Source organism: Myotis nattereri, assembly GCF_964212035.1.
Source record: "Myotis nattereri genome assembly, chromosome: 3".
NCBI lineage: Eukaryota > Metazoa > Chordata > Mammalia > Chiroptera > Vespertilionidae > Myotis > Myotis nattereri.
In genome coordinates, this window is record NC_138077.1 from 206931776 (window position 1) to 206948590 (window position 16815).

General features: G+C 55.9%; 1 protein-coding gene across 1 annotated transcript in view; it reads right to left on the reverse strand.

Annotated features, from left to right (window-relative positions):
- Nucleotides 1-2025: 2025 nt before the first annotated feature.
- The window catches only part of LOC308514917 (protein-arginine deiminase type-1-like), a gene marked incomplete at both ends in the record, with an annotated part of 29508 nt that continues 14718 nt past the window's right edge, over nt 2026-16815 (reverse strand). Inside the window, 12 exons of the mRNA XM_081085264.1 lie at nt 2026-2259; nt 4979-5104; nt 5342-5421; nt 6487-6580; nt 7366-7510; nt 9971-10122; nt 11362-11469; nt 11847-11970; nt 13260-13363; nt 13458-13630; nt 15435-15560; nt 15692-15809. Coding sequence (XP_080941390.1) covers nt 2026-2259; nt 4979-5104; nt 5342-5421; nt 6487-6580; nt 7366-7510; nt 9971-10122; nt 11362-11469; nt 11847-11970; nt 13260-13363; nt 13458-13630; nt 15435-15560; nt 15692-15809 — 1584 coding nt within the window. The remainder of the gene's footprint in view (nt 2260-4978; nt 5105-5341; nt 5422-6486; nt 6581-7365; nt 7511-9970; nt 10123-11361; nt 11470-11846; nt 11971-13259; nt 13364-13457; nt 13631-15434; nt 15561-15691; nt 15810-16815) is intronic.

Here is a 16815-nt window from a genome sequence, read left to right on the forward strand (position 1 = left end):
ACGGCGGAGGTAGCCCAGGAAGGGAGACGAAATGAAGAGGCAGGGCCCACCTCCGCTGACAGCCATCTCAGCAGGGCCTTGGCCCCAGGCAGCGGGCATGTGCCAGCCACCCTGATGGAACAGCCCGCCTGGCTGCCTGGTGGTGTGATGGGTGAAACTTTCTTCCCTCCTCCTCACAGCCCAGCAAACAAAAGCGAAGGAGGCGGACCCTTGAAGAAATGCATGTTGACATTTTTATTAATCAGAAAGGAGGTGACCAGTCACCCGGTCATTTTCAGAGGGGACATCAGTGTCCCCCAGCAGCCCCTGCGGCAATCCCAGCGCTTAGCACACCCAGTGCCGCTCTAGGGACTTGCTCCCCATTTCTCTGCAGTGCCCCCTCCCGTCTCCGCCCTTTACCCCTGGGGTCCCAGCCCTTGAACATCTCCCTTCTCCTCTTGGCTCAGTCTAAGTTTCCTCGTGATGACGATCAGAGAATGAGCAGGTAAGACCAGGGGCTTGCAGACGGGGTCCCGACAGAGCCTTCTGGAAGGGGAAGGTTCAGGTACGCCGCCCTCGCCACCTTACACCAGAGCGGTTCCATTTTTATCCGTTTCCTACGTTGGGTTTCCATGTACATGTCTGATTCCTAATAGAGTTTAACAGCAGCGGGCTCAACCCAGACCTCACCAGGGGCCGCTGAAAACCCCGAAGGTGAAGGCCCAGGGGCTGGGGGCCCCCGAGGTGGCCCCTCAAGCAGTGGGAGACAGAGCAGAGGTCTGCTCCCTGCTGCCCAGGCCTGTCTGGGGCAAGGGCCACCTCTCACCCGGCACTGGCCAAGCCTGCCTGCCTGTGCACGGCCTGGTGACCTCCCCCGGGGCCGGAGCATTGACCCCTGTGGCAGCTGTATCTTCCTTTCTAGACGAGGGGACACAGGGCCGTCACGGGGTTTACCCACAGGTGAAACCCAAGCTACGCTCCGGGTCTTGGGGGTTGCTGAGGGAGCCTGGGCAAGCCTTTCCCTCCCACTGCCGGCAGAAGGAAGGGAATAATTAGAGACTATTAAAGGGAATTAAACCCCACCTTCAGAGATAGCCTAATGGCCCCCCACCCTCTTCTCACATCCGGGCCCCTCCCTGCTACATCTGGAACAGCCGGCTGCCCTCACATGCAGAGTCCAGAACCCCAGGCCCAGGAGCCCGGGACGCGGAAGCTTGGCCCCCACTTCTGTCCGGTGCCTCAGCCCTCTCTGCCAGCCTGGCATCCCCCCTCCTGCCAGGCTTCCTGCCAGGCTTCCTGCCTTTGATGCCCTCCCAGGCCTCTCTTTGACCTCATAGCCTTTTTGAGCTGGAAGCAGCCAGTGCTCATAATTAAAGGCTTTTCATGCAGATAACAAGCACCCTTCTGAGGAAAGAGTCAGGCATGAAAGGGTTTTTGTTGCCTTTTTTTCCTTTTAAAACAAACCCTCCACGCTGGCTTCTCCTGTCCTTATTTGCCTATGTAAACCCGGTTGAGGGGGCTGGGAGGTCACGGCCTGGGGGTCGCCTGCAGGAGAAGACAGCCCAGGTTCTTGGTCCTCCAGGAGCCACAGGTGACCCAGACCCAGGGCCCTCACGTCGGAGCCCAGGCTCCCTGAGCCCCGTTCCTGGTAGTTGGAAGAGAGGACGACAGCTGACAAGCACACAGGGCCCGTCAGGACAGAGGGGGAGCGATTCCAAGGGGGCGCCTGCCGAGGCCACGCATCGCCGCCCTTGAGCACGCCAGAGCGGTTGGTCTTCTCCAGGCCCCCTGGGAGCTGTGATGGAGAGGGGAGAGGGGAGACTGAGGGTGGTCCTTCTCGGGCGGGGCAGGCCGCTCCAGAGGTGAGGATGTGCGGTGCCCATCCCTGTGTCCCCGTGCCCATGGTGGCCAGCACGTTTGCAGGCACTTGAGGGATGTGCCTAGTAGGCCTCCCCCTAGAGGATGGAGGCCAGGAAGAGGTTCCTCGCTTTCACTCTGGCGGGCTTCCCAACAGGTGGGCAGAGAGAATGGTGGGTAGGGAGCAGCTCAGGGCACCATGTGCCACCACTTGAAGGAGAAGGGCTGCCGGCGCACGTTGGTGCCGCAGTGGATCTCCCCGAGCAGCTTGTGGTAGGACAGGTAGTCGTCGATGAAGGTGCAGTGGAGCCCCAGCGGCTCCAGCAGCGACTGCACCTTCTCCTCCAGGCAGCAGCGGCCGTTGATGACGGGCCCGTAGGGCTTGGGGATGCCCAGGTACTTGCCTAAGACCACCATGTTGACCTGTAGAAGAGACAAGGCAAGAGGGAGGCCCGGCTGGCTGCGGACACCGGGCACATGGGGAACCCTTCTGGCCTGTGGCTCTGGCAGACCCATCCCCAGGCCCTGTCCCACCCTGGCCAGCATCCCTGGGCCACCGGGGCTGGGGCTCTCTCAGAATGAAGGTCCTGCCCAGCTGGTGTGGCTCAGTAGTTGAGCATCGACCTACGAACCAGGAGGTCATGGTTCGATTCCTGGTCGGGGCGTGCAGGAGGCAGCAGGTGGATGATTCTCTCTCATCATTGATGTTTCTATATCCCTGTCCCTCTCCTTTCCTCTCTGAAATCAATAAAAAATATATTTTAAAAGAAAGAACGAAGGTCTATGGAAGCAGAGAAGGAATAGATTCATGGTTGGACGAGAGGATTGATAACCAGCAGGGCTGTTAGTAACATACATGGGAGATTTATATAAAGACACACCGCCCTCTACCACTTTCTCCCGTCCATCAGAAAACGGTCACAACAACTTGGTAAGAATAAGAGTTTACCATTATCTGACAGAAACGTATACAAAAAATATGCCATCGCCCTAGGGCTGGTTTGGCTCAGTGGATAGAGCGTCAGCCTGTGGACTAAAGGATCCCAGGGTTCGATTCCGGTCAAGGGCACATGCCTGGGTTGAGGGCTTGATCCCCAGTAGGGGGTGTGCAGGAGGCAGCCAATCAATGATTCTCTCTCATCATTGATGTTTCTATCTCTCTCTCCCTCTCCCTTCTTCTCTGAAATCAATAAAAATGTTATATATATACATATACCATCTACACGGTCTCCGGTGTGAATGTCCTTGTGGGGCTAGTGCATTTGTTCAGTGCGCAGCTTGCTCAGCTGTCCCTGGAAGCCCAGATAATCCCGGATAATTATCACCATGTATTGAACACCTACTATGTGCCAGATATAGCATCACTAAACCGCACAGCCTTCCTCTGAGGCTGTGATTGGGACAAGTCTGTAAACATGCTCAGGCCACACAGACAAGTGGAAGACTGAAATTTGGTTTGGTCTGACCATTACCAAGACTTACACTCTTTATCCTCTGCCAGCATGGAGCACTATGGCAGCCTGGGGCTGAGGTGGGGCAAGGGGCTGGGAACCTTTGGGGGCACCTGGGTTTATCTCCGGTGGCATCTCTGCTTCCCTATTTGGGGGCCCTGGCTGGGGGACTGAAGGTGGGGAAGGGATATCTCCCCAGTGCAGGCTGTGGAGGTTTCTTAGAGGAAAGGTCAGCCCTGGCTTGATGGCCAGAGGAGGGGACATTCTGGACCCGCTTCTAGAGGCCACCTCAGTGTGCGGTGAGCTGCCCTGGACTCTGTGGCATCCCATTCTCCAAGCCCTAGCCCCTCACCCTCAAGTCTGCCCTGCAGAGCTATCTAGGCTGGGAGCAACATCAATCTGGGGGGGTCCCAGGTCAGCTCCATGGACTTGGCCCTGAGCGACCCCCTTGCTCACTAATGGGCCAGGACTTGCCAGGGAAGGAGTGAGTCCGGGAGACTAAGGGGAGGGAGAGGAGCCAGGTGCAGGGTTCAGGACCGAGCCAGCCAGGTGGGCCCCTCCTGGATGAGGACTCAGGAGACGGAGGCTGCCCCCTGGCTCGCTGGGGACCATGGGCAAGCCAACCACTCCCCTCTGTGGCCTCAGTTCCCCCATCTGACAAATGAGGGGTTAACTCAGCATTCCCTAGGGGCCCTTCCAGTAAACACAGACGGGGACCCTATGGCGTGTGTTGGGGAGTGGGCTTCTGGCAGGTGTGGGCAAGGCCACAGCCAAAGGAGGGCTGGCCAAGGTCATGGGCTCTGACCCAGGCCTTACCAGCAACCCTCAGCCAGGCCAGAGCTGGTCACCCCTTAGAACTCTGATGTCCAGTACAGTAGCCACTAGCCCCCTCTGACTGTTAAAATTCAAATTAAAGTAAAAGTTTGGTCCACCACACCAGCCACAGTTGAAGTGCTCAGTAGCCACACGTGACTCAGTGGCTCCCATGTCATGTGCAAATACAGAACATTTCCATCACCCCAGAGAGTTCTTACGGCACTGCCTCAGGACGGTGGTTCTCCACCATAGGGGATTTTACCCCCTGGGGCATTTTGATTGTCAGAAGGGGGATTGCTGCTGGCATCCTGTAGGGAGGGGACCGAGATCCCCACATCCTTTCCCAAGGGAATAATGGGCACTTTGGCCCGGCCTGTGCCGATAGCATCGCTCAGGCCCCTCCCAGGGGCCAGGCTGGTGAGCTCACAATCTCTCACCTGCTTGTCAGCTGCTGAGCGAGCTAATGACAGCCTGGGAGGTGGCTGCCAACTGCCCCACCTGCTGGGCCCAGGAGCCCCACCGGGGAGCAGAGAAGGCGGCTGAGGCCCAGAAACGAAAGCCCAACACATTTGAAACCAAACCACACTTCCTTTTCCCATTTGGGGAAAACCACGCCCTGAGTCGTGGGGCTGCAGGGTGTTGTGCAGCGTCCCTGCCCTCCCCCACTGGGTACCCCTCACGGAGGCAATCCAAACGGCCCGGGTTGAGAGCCACTGATGGACGGTCTGTATTGGCATGGAAAACACACACATGCTGGAGGCTGCGGGCCCCCCCCCCGGCTGTGCCATCTGTCCCTGTACAGGGGGTGCTCTTCTCTGGAGGCCCAACGGGGTCCCCACCAGGCCCCAGGAACCGGAACAGCCCCGTGCCCTCACCATGTCGGGGAAGAAGGCTTCTGCGTGGGGGCCCCTCAGGTAGAAGAGCTGGGGGATGTCCACAATGTCCCGCTCCGTCAGGCCCAGCTCCCGCTTCAGCACCTCCCGGTTCCAGTCGATGCATCTCTGGGGGAGCGAGTGAGGATCCAAGGCTTGCAGAGTGCCTACTGTGTGCAGCCTCTGCGCCTTTTAGCTCCTTTGAGCTCCTTTGATCTCTGTGCCATTGCTACCCGAAGGTGGGAAAACTTAGGCTCAAATGGCCTTCCCTAGGGCCCTACCCTCCCCTCAGGTCTCAGCAGCCCCCAGCTGCTCTCTCTGGAGAATGGGGGACCCCCAAGAACAGGCAGCAGGCCTGTCCCTCACCTGCACATACAGACTGTCGCTCCGGAGGCTTCTGTCGGCCAGCAATTCATTAATGCTTCTCTTCACCTTCTCCTCTAACCCTGCAAGAGAGAGAGAGACCGTCCATGGGCTCAGGGAGTCCTGCCCAGGCCACCATGGGCCCAGGCCTTCGTGATCTGGGCCAGAATTTCCTCCCCACCTCAGTGCCAGGGCCTGAAGCAAGGACGGAGAAAGCCAGAGATGGAAATCCTCATAGGACCTGGCTCTGGCTGCCAGTAAATCCTGGGGATGGATCACAGACCCCTCGGGAAGGGACACCTGGGCTCAGGGCCTAATCATCTCCATACAGTTACTATTACTGAACACCCACCGTGTTCTGGGACTGCCGCTGAGTTTATTATTAACCTTTAAAGCACTGCCAGGTAGGGTTCATTATCCCCCCAATTCAGAAAGAGGAAACGGAGGCACTAAAAGGGTCAGAGCGCATCCGTGATGTCACAGCCAGCAAATGGCAAGACCAGGATTTGGACCCAGGTCTATCCAGGCCGCAGGCCACTCCACAGCCCTTCCCAGGCCCCATTCCTCAGGGGAGAGCTCTGAGCTCTGGAAGGGGGGGGGGGTCTGTCAATTCCCAAAGGAGGGTCTACAGAGGGGCCCTGACCACCCACCTGGCTGCTGGGCCCTCTCCCTTAAGCCCCTAGCCCTGCTGCTCCCTGCGGCTCGGCCCTGGGAAAGCCACCTCCCTCTGAGCCTGAGCCTCGGTTTCCTCGTCTGTGAAAAGGGATAAGGAGAGGGCGTGGGAGATCCGAAGGGGGGAGAACGAGTGCCCAGCACAGGATGGCACAGGGGCATGCTCATTGCTTCCTGCTCTTTTCCTCTCCCGGGGTGTGGCCAGGCACCGCCCACTGTATGGAGGAGGTCACCCCCTTGGGTGTGCCTAGGGCAGATCACCACCTCGCAGCTCCCTTTCCTAGCCCAAGAGAGGGAGCGCCCTCGTCCTTAGCTCCCACGTGAGAGTCAGGAGAATTAGTGACGTCAGGCTCTGAGCGCAGATCTGCAGACAAAGGGCCTGTAGACGGGCACAGTCAGGAAAGGCATCAGCGGTGCCCAGGGCTGGCAGTGTAAGGGCAGCGTCCCCGCAGGACGCCTGGGTCATTGGCACTCACCATCAAACTGGACCGCCTTCCCGTGGCCCTCCTCTTTCTTCTCTTGGAACAGTTTAAGGCAAGCGCTGGGGCTCGCCAGGAGCAGCCGGAAGCCCTGGCACAGAGGGAGGGAGAAGAGCTCAGTGCACGGGTTCCCCCTAGATGCAGGAGACCCCAAACTCAGGAGGGGCCTGAGTTCAGAGGCCAGACCGCGCACGGACACTCCTCTCCACCTCAGCGTCACCCAAAGAACTATCAACAGGTCCTCCAAGCTGGTTCAGGCCTCTAGGCCCTTGTCCATGACATTCTCCCTGCCTGGGGGTCCTTCCCTGCTTTACCCACCTGGGAATGCAGCCTCCCCTCCCAGGCTGCTTGCTCCCTGAAGGCTGTGCCCTCCCTGGCCATCTCTGCAAGGCGGTAAAGTGAGGGATTGACATATTGGCCCAGAGCCCACTGTCTGGGTTTGAACCTTACCCTACCTGTTAATTGCCCTTCTGAGCCTCAGTTTCCTCATCTACAAAATGGGGGCAATGATAATAGTAGCCACCTCATGAGAATTAAATGAATTAAAACATGTACACATAATAGGTGCTCAGTAAATGTTACCAACTTTTTATCACTGTCATTTCACAAGGGTCTTGGCTGTGTGGTGTGGATCAGAGGAAACACCCGGTAAGTGTGAGAATGTGTGTGAGTCGTGAGCCACTGAATGCCCCCCTGACCTGAGCTCTGACCTCCTCCAAGAAGCCCTCCAAGATTAATGCCCCCTGGCCTCAAGGGTACCCTGCCTCTGAGCTCAGTATGGATTAGGTGTTGAGTTGGTCCCAAGTAGCTCTGCCCTATTTCATCCCCTCAGGTCAGGCAAGGGCAGAGGTGGTTCACGCAGGAGAGGGGACACACCTTTTGGTCAGAGGTGGGCACGAAGGTCAGGAATTCATCCACGTGGCCCACGGAGAGCCAGTCAGAGTAGAGCTCCACGGGCGCCTGCACCTGCTGGGCCTGCAGGAAGTCACGCACCACCTTGGCCATTCGCCGCCCACCTGTCCTGTCGGGGGAGGGAGAGAGCGGCCATCACCTCGTGGTGACCTGTGGGTGTGGGGTCAGACGCAGGGCCCTGACGTCTTCCACAGCTCAGAGTTTTCGAGGATGTAACGCATCTGAGGATGTGGAATCTGCATTTTGACAAGCATCTTAGCTGACTCAAGAGAACCGCTGCCCCGCTCAGTTTGTGGTTCTTGAGATGAAGTCTGAGCATTTTCAAACCACCCTTTATTAGCAGAGACAGGGAAGGAGGGAGGGACGAGGGTAGCCTAGAACAGGGGACAAGGGAGCAGGAGCTGGAGTCCCAGAGCTGTGGGAGACATTACCCAGGCAAGGGCCATGTCCCTGTTTCACAGATGAGGCAGCTGAAGCCTTGTCTAAAGTCAGAACAATATATACTTTCCTTGACACAAGTTACCATGTGCAAACACACGGTCAGAGATTTTTTTCAATATGTTTTACAAAAAAGGGATCACATTCCTTGCCCTGGTTTTTCAGTTTAAGGACATATGGATGAACTCCCAGCCCGAATCCAATCTGGTGGTTCTACCTTAAACAGAACACAATCCGGCCTTTCCCAGGCTCCTCCTCTGCCACCACCCAGCCAGTGACACCTCCCTCACCTAAATAATCCCAGTGGCCTGTTCCTTTCCCCATTCTCTCAGCTTTCAGCCTTGCTCCTCCGCAGCCTAGCCAGAGGGAAGCTTTTAAATATGTCAGAGCATATCCCGCCTCAGGACAACACCCTCACATCCCTCCCATCTCACTAACTGTAAATGCAAAGTCTTCACAAGGACCTGCACAGCCCCACCAATCCTGACGTCCCCCCTCCTGCCACTCTCCTCTTCAATCACTCAGTTCCGGCCATGCTGACCTCCTGCTGTCCCTCGAATATAGCAGGTACGTTCCTGCCTCAGGGCCTTTGCACTTGCTATTCTTTCTACTAAGAATTGCTGCTCACTCCCCACAAGTTTAACTCAAATGTTTCCTTCTTCCACTATGAGGCCTTTGAAATTAAAATAAATCCCTCAACCCTCTTACCAGCTTTATTTTTCTCTACACCATGCGGTACTAGTTGGCACACTTGATGTCTTATTGTCTGGCATCCCACTAGGATGCGAGTTCTAGGAGGACTGGGATTTTTGTCTATGCTCACTCCGTATCTCTTATATAATAGGTGCTGAAAATATATTTGTGAATGATATTCATTCCTTTGAACCACCGTGTGCTACATAGCTCGAATATGTCATAGACAAAGTCTAGAAGGAAGTCCCAGCAAGGTAGAACCACCAGATCGGACAACACTGTTTTGATTTTAGGGATGGGATTGTGGAAAATATTTTTCTTGTATTTTTTTTTATCTTAATAGAGTGCTGGTAATTTTATTTTATCTACTTATTTATTTATTTAATCCTCACCTGAGGATATTTTTCCTTGACTTTTTTTTTTTTTTTTTTTAGGGAGCGTAGACGTGAGAGGGAAAGACAGAGTGAAACATCGATGTGAGAGAAACACACCCATTGGTTTCCTCCTGCACGTGCCCCGACCAGGGCAGTCTGTAACCAAGGTGTGTGCCCTTGATCAGAATCAAACCCAGAACCTTTTGGTCCTCAGGCCGACTCTCTATCCACTGAGCCAAACCAGCTAGGGCCAGTGTTGGCAATTTTAAAAGACTTCTTACAGAACACTGAGATGGTGGAGAAGAATTAGACTTTAGAAACTGCACGTGAGCAGAAAGCGGCCGGCATCAGAGACATGTAGGGTTGAGGAAGGGCAGAGGCCCTCCTAGGGGTGCTCGACAGCCATCTGCCTGGAGGCGGGGGCATGGACCAGAGGACGGCAGCCCTGGAGGCATCAGACCTGGTCTCTGAGCTACATCAACGCTGCCACCAGGAGGCAGGATCGCACAGGGATTGTTCTAAATGTGAGCGCAGAGCGTGGAGAAGCCACGATTCAGCACGGAGTGGCGTTTGTTGAGCCCTGTGTGCCAGCCTGAGGCTCCTCACACCATCCTAACCAGCCACCCGCTCACCTGCAGCCCATGCCGACCTCGGGCCCTTTCGAGCTTGGCTAGGACAGCAGATGTTTGCCCTCCTACAGGGCGAGGGCAACAACAGATCTGCCTCCTGCCTCTGCCTCAAACTGCACATCTCCCCAGCTCTTCTGACTTTCAGGAGGCTGGGAATCCGGCTTTTTCTGTGAGGCCTCCTGAGATATAGAGACAGACGTACATGATTCATTAAGCTCCTACAATTCTAGGCAGGCCAAAGACCATGACCATCAGTTTGTGAGTTTCCTCCTAAGATTCTGTGACCTTCCGAATGGAAGAATCTAGGCCTCTGAGTCTTTGATTCTAGATTCCACTTCTCAGACTGGAGACTTGTGCTCGTGGTGAGGGAGTTGGAGGGTGGGTGCTGCGGTCAGTGCCCTATGCCCTCCGCCTCCCTCCCGCCCTGCCTCTCACTTGGGGAAGCTGCTGCCGATGAGGATCCGGCCCAGGGGGTACTCCTTGCCGCCCACGGTCACCGGTGGGCTGACGTCCAGGTTGCCGAAGGAGTCGAGGCCAGAGGCGCCAGCGAAAGGGATTTCCTGGGTTACGTATCCAAAGTCGGGGCCCTGTGGGAGGACCAGCAAGACATACACACACACACACACACACAGAAGGAAGGGTCAGTTAGAACAGGAAAACCACCTCTATCCACTGGTCACAGAGTCCCCCATTCTCTGAGCGCCCTGCAATTCAAGTCCAAGCCAGTGAGCGAACAACCACTAGAAAAGCCCCCGGTGTTTGGAATGAGGCGAGACTTCTGGAGAACCACAGGCTACATCCAAGTGGACATTGGACAACCCTTTGAACAGAAAGGTGATAGAAACACAGCACATGGAAGCTGTCCTTCTGGGGAAGCACTCAGCTCTGAACACATATTAAGAAGGGAGAAGATTGACAACTCTCAGCTTCTGTTTCCAGCTGGGGGTGGGGGAGATGACAAATTAACCCAAAGAAAGTGGAAAGAAGGGAAGGATAAAGATGAGAGTGGACGTCCGGGGGAAAATGCCCTGGTCAGGTCAAGCCCTTGACGCAGACTCACGCTGCAGGGCTCACTGTCCCTTTGCTGGGTCTCGTCCCTGACCCCGCCAGGCTGGGGTGAATGTCCTGCTCTGTGTGCCTGGGCACCCAACTTCCCCACCACAGCCCCCACTCAGACACCGGGGTTATCCGGGCAGTGGGGGCGTGGGGGCCGGTAACAGGCAGAGACCCTGAGCCTCAGGACCTTTCTAGTTTAGCCAGGCAGTAAAGCGCAGGAGCTCTGGAGGCAGAGCTGTGTGGCCTTGGGCAAGTAACTTAACCTCTCTGAGCCTCAGTAAGGAGAGACTTTAGGTGCCCGCTGGATTAAATGAGTAACCTTGTCACATTGGGGAGTGCCTGGAACTCAGTGCACAGTTGCTAGAGCTGTTCTTGTGTGTAGGAAACGGCACACGCCTGGCACACAGTAGGTGTTCAGAAAATCTTTGTTACCTGAAGAGAGGCCCCAGCTCATAAAAGTAAGAGCCATGGGGATTTAACAAGGGTGCATTCCCCTCAAAAGGCAGTTTGGTTTCCCCAGGGCTGACCCTTCTGTTGGCTCCCCCTTGGAGGAGAAAGGTCCTCAAGAAGATTGTATTAGTTAGCCCCTCCCACATGGAGCAATTTGCATTCTATTTGCATATTTGCTCGAACCTCCCACTGTCACCCCATTTGCCATAGCCCACCACCTGTGTCCTTTTGCCCCCTAAAGGACCAGGACTCGGCAAAACTGATCGGGTCCTATAGCAGGAGCCACCCAAGGGTTTCCCACTCTGCCCTTTGCCACATACCAGGATCCTATTATAGGAGAACTCCTTCAGGCCCCTGTCTCGGGGGGAGTCAAAGACCACGGGGAAGGATTTGTGGGGTGCCTCCACGTAGCCGAATTCCATCTCGTCCTGGGAAGAGAGACCAAAAGACTCCAGTGACCTCCTTGGTATGTTACGGGGTGATCCCCCCAGGCCTGGGGCAGGACAGGGCAGCAGATCCTCCCCAAGATCTGGGGGGTGCAGGAGAGGTGGAGGTGAGGCCCCTTGGGAGCCTGGCTGGGAGAGAACTCTGTCTGGGACCAGGGCATTTGGAGGGAAGCAGGAGAGACTGGGGTGCTGCAGACAGCGGAAGCGTACCCCCGCCCCGAGTCCTGGGCCCCAGGTGGCCTGGCTTCTCTAGAGCCGGTTAGGAACCTGTGCAGGCCCCGTTCCCAAAGCCAGGTGAAGGCGGGGCTCAGGCTGCCCGGGCCACCCCACTCTCCCCCGGGGTCTGCTCCTGCACCCACCTGGATCCAGCGATCATTCCGATTTTCAACCCACGGGCAGATGATCAGCTTGCATTTGGCTTTTGATACCAGGTCAGACATGTCCTTCAGAAATTTCTCATTTGTGCCATGAGCGTCTATCACGCTGCAAACAAAGGGAGAGGGGAGGGTGAAATGGCCTCTGACCGTGTGACCTTGGCTTTGGGGCCAGGAGGTGGGGGACAGATGGGGTGGCCTTGATCTAGTCTGTGCTGGGCCCTGTGTGGCCCTTGGATGCAGGGTTCAAGCACAGCCCTGCCTTAGAGAGGCTCACAGGCTGAGACGGAAAATGTCCCACTATCACATCAGGTGACAGGTGCAAGGTGAGGGGCCAGCCCAGGGCTAGGGAGCCCAGAGTGAGGCCCCAGCAGGAGCAGCCGTGGAGGAGGTGACCCACGGACTGGAGCTCACTGGTTAAGGTGGTGGCCAGGGGGCAGGTAGCCCATCTACTCCTGTTCCACACGCCTGACCTGCACAGGGGAGCCAGGGTGGGGTTCGTGAGCCAAAGGAAAGAAAGAATTCCCTCTGAGCACCTGCGCAAGGTGAGCAGAGCAAACCTGTTTGGCCACACCCTTCCCTGCCTCTTGATTTACGTTTCAGATCAACAGTGGCCCTTTCCACTGGTCTGACCTCAATGCAGGGACCTGGGGTGGCCTTGCCAAGCACGGTTCACCTCACCATCGAGGGGAGGGGCCTGACAAGGATTCTGGGAGATGGCAGGAGGACAGGGACCTGGGATGGGCCAGGGCTCTCAGTCCACCCTGGAGTCTGGGTTCTCACGATTTTTCCAGGCCCAGGAGCACCCCCACATCAGAGAGAGGCTGGGTCTCCTGCAGCCACCTGCAGCCTGAACAGGGCCTGGTCTCACTGCCTAGACCAGTGTCAGAGGTGACACACGAACTCATTTTTTGGGTTGATTTTTCTTTGTTAAATGGCATTTAAATACATAAAATAAATATCAAAAATATAAGTCTTTGTTTTACTATGGTTGCAAATATCAAAAAATGTCTATATGTGACACGGCACCAGAGTTAAGTTAGGGTTTTTCAAAATGCTGACACGCCGAGCTCAAAAGGTTCACCAACACCGACCTAGACTGAACCCAAAATGTTCTGGGGCTGCTGCAGGCAGGACAGGGTAGAGGCAGGGGCACTGAAGGTTGAGTCCGTGACCTCAACCAGGGCCTTAGCTGCTCGGGGCAGGTGGGCTGACAGGCCCAAGCCCGCCTGCTGCTGTCCTGCTCCCAGCTTGCGCCTGTGGGAGCCCTCGCTGAATCCATCCGGTCCGAGTGAGGAGCCCACCACAGAACAGCTTCTGTTCCTAGCTCCACGGTTCCAGAGATGGCAGGAGAGCTGTGTGTGTGTGTGGGGGGGGGGGGGGGGGGTGAGGCCTCACCTGCACACATACAGCTCCAGGGGGGGCTGGGTGTTGGGGGTCATGATCCAGGGGGCCATGCGGAAGGCCACAGTGTCTGTGAAGATGGGCACCTCGGGCAGGGTCTAGGGGGAAACGAGGGGACTCAGGGGTCCTGGAGCCTCCAAACTGGTCCCCCAAGTCCCTCAGCCCCTATCCCAGCCTCCAGGCCATACGTACCCCCATGTCCACCAGGCTGACGCTGAGAGAGACCAGCCCCGAGAAATCAGCATTGGGGAAGGTGAGCCCCTCCACATAAAAGTTGATCTCCTGCTCCCCGGGCTGCCGCTCGACTTCGTAGGACAGATGCTGGGGCCCCAGCACCTGCTTGTAGTGTGAGAGGGAATTCCCACCTAAGGGAACCAGAGTCAGCACAGGGACCGGGGCTGGGACAGGGGTGTGGGGCTGGAAGGACAGGCGGAGAGGAAACCAGGGGCAGAGCCACCTCTGTGCTCGATCTACTTGGGCTCCTCTCCAGCTCTGCCAGGCACAAGCTGTGTGACGTCGGCTCAGTGACTCAACCTCTCTGAGCCTTAGTTCCTCATCTGTGAAATGGGCTAACATTATATTTCTCATGAGGTCAATTTAAGCTTCAAACCAGCTGGCACAAGAAGAGGTGAAGACAACCCAAATGTCCATCAACAGATGAATGAAAAAACGAATTGTAATATGTCCACACAATGGGAAATTATTCATGCATAAAAAAGAATATAGTACTAATAGATGCTACAACATGGGTGAACCTGGAAAGTGTTAAGTGAAAGGAGCCAGACACAAAGACCACACAGTGCATGATTCCACTTATATGAACTGTCCAGAATAAGCAAATACATAGAGACAGAAAGCAGATTAGCTTTGGCCAGGAGCTGGGGGCGGGGGGAACGGGGAGTGACTAGTAATGAGTACAGGGTTTTATTTGGGGCAGGGTAGGGGGAGATGAAAATGTCTTGAAACTAGAGAGAGGAGGTGGTTATACAACATTGAGAATGTATGAAGGTCCACTGAATTGTTCCCTTTAAAATGGCTCAGTTTATGCTATCTGAATTTCACCTTGATTTTTTAAAATTGAGTAGTAACCCTGGCTGTGTGCAGAGTTGGTTGGAGCATCATCCCATGCACCAAAAGGTTGCGGGTTCAATTCCCAATTAGGCACATACCTAGGTTGCGGGTTTGTTCCCCAGTGGGGGCGCATATAGGAGGCAACTGATCCATGTTTCTCTCTCACATCAATGTTCCTCTCTCTCTAAAAATCAATAAAGTCAATGTTCCTCTCTCTCTAAAAATCAATAAAAACATCCTCGGGTGAGGTTTAAAAAAAAAAAAAAGAATAGTAATATCGAGAGAGAGAGAGAGAGAGAGAGAGAGAGAGAGAGAGAGAGAGAGAGGAAGTGGTAGTTCTGCCTGCCTCCTTCTCTCCCGGGAACTGTCCATGGCGGGTCTGGTCTCAACTGGGAGGGCTGCCAGTTCACGCACAAAGACTTGCTCCTGCTCTGGTGTCACGGTGTCTCCAGGTCCGGCCCCTGCCTAACCTGCCACCGCTGATGCATTCAAAGGTTCCTGCCAGGCTCATTTAGCCAGAACAACAAGTTCTGGGTCTGCTCGAACAGAAATGCATAAAGAGGAAGAAGGAAGGGGCAGGAGAGGCCTCTTGCTATTAATAAAAACAAGTAAGGGCACCTCAGGGTTAAGGATGGGTATCTTTTAAGCCACAGACTTTGATGAATTAAATCTCTGGTAGAGCAGAGCTCCCAGGGAAGGCCTGGGCCTCAGCTTTGCTGGTTCCTGCCCCCCTTCCCCCCGACTGGACAGTGCTTGTCGGGGCATCGGGGGCTCATCCCGAGCTGAGTGACCAGAGGGAGAAGGAGGAGAGGACATGGGGGCAGTCAAGAGACCTGGGTTTGAATGCTTGCTCCACCCCCAAATGGTTGTGTGACCTTAAGACAGTAAATTCAGGCATCTGAGCCTCAGTTTATCCTTCTGTATAATGGGACTAGTTATCGAGCCTCCTTCTTGGGTGACATGTGTCCAGATGGAGTGGCTGTTTGTAAGCTGTAATGAGAGTTACGGAAGGTGATGGAAGGAAGAGAGAGATGTGGACGAGAGAAGAAAGAGCTTGGGAAGCGGAGGATGGACAGGGCAGGACACCAGGCCACTCACCCCGAGCACAGAAGACGCCCACTCTTTTGGAATCAGAAAACGGCACGTTCAGGACCAGCTTGTGGTTGTCGAAGAGCTTGTCAGGGCCGTCGCAGGTCAGCACCATGGGGGACATGTCCTTCAGGTCTGAAGCGAGTGGCACCCCTGAGACAACCCTCCCTCTACCCCGCTGACCGGCTCCCGTCCCATCCCCTCTGACCCTTTACCACCCCACACCATCACCCTGGACACCACCACAGGTCCCTTCTGTCGCTCACCCTCCAGTGACGTCAGCTGGCTGTTTTCAAGGTCGAGCCCCCTGGACCTGAGATCATCGCGGTCACAGTTCACCAGCAGAATAGCCCCATAGCCCGCAGGGCCCCAGCGCCAGGTTTTCTGTGGTAAAACCAGAGACCTTGGGGTCAGTGGGACCCAGGGGGCTCTGGGAAGGGGTTCTGGACATGGCTAGCGCTGGCTGCTTTGTTTGCTTGGAGAACATTGTATCCTGTGTTTGCGTAAAGAATTACATGCCCGGCCGGTGTGGCTCAGTGGTTGAGCGTTGACCTATGAAGCAGAAGGTCACGGTTCGATTCCTGGTCAGGGCACAGGTCCAAGTTGTGGGCTCCATCCCCGGTAGGGGGTGTGCAGGAGGCAGCTGATCCATGATCTTCTCTCATCATTGGTGTTTCTCTCCCTCTCCCTTCCTCTCTCTGAAATCAACAAAAATATATTTTAAAATGTTTCTTTTTAAAATATTTACAGAGGGCTCATAGATTTGGGGACTGAGCTCCATCCAGGTGTCGTTCACCTCTGTGGGGTGAATGACCTGAGCCACCGCACACAGCGGCCCCACCCAGCCATCAGTCACCATACCCAGCACGGCCTTCCTTCGCCAGCCTGCCCTTCGCCAGCCTGCAGGGTGTTGGCCCTGCCAGGGCAGAGGCTGCCTCGCTCTGACCTCGATGGGACTGAAGAGGCCTGGAAGGCCCTCCTCATCCCCGCACCCTCTGGGGCCTGTGCTCCCACAGCCCCGCAGGCCCCACCGAGGCCCGGGGCGGGGAGGATGGCTGGAGCCCTGCCTCCGTGGTTGATCGAATGATCCACGCTCTTCCTGATGCGCTTCTGCGTTCTCCCCACCAGCCCGCAGTGCAGGCCCGCTCTCTCTCCTCACAGGAGAGGGGAGAGAGGCTGTGGGAAGCCACGTAGATGGGATTCAAACTCTGGTCCGGGGGCCATACGGGGGCACTGCTAGCCTATATGGCGCTTGTGTTCAGCCCTCTGGGTTGGGGCTTCCCTGCACCAGGGCCCAAGACGTGCCTGGTAAGATCGGCCCCACCCACCGTCTCCTCCAGGCCATGCGTGCAGGGAACGGCCTGCACAGCCATCCGTGGCAGCCCTGTCC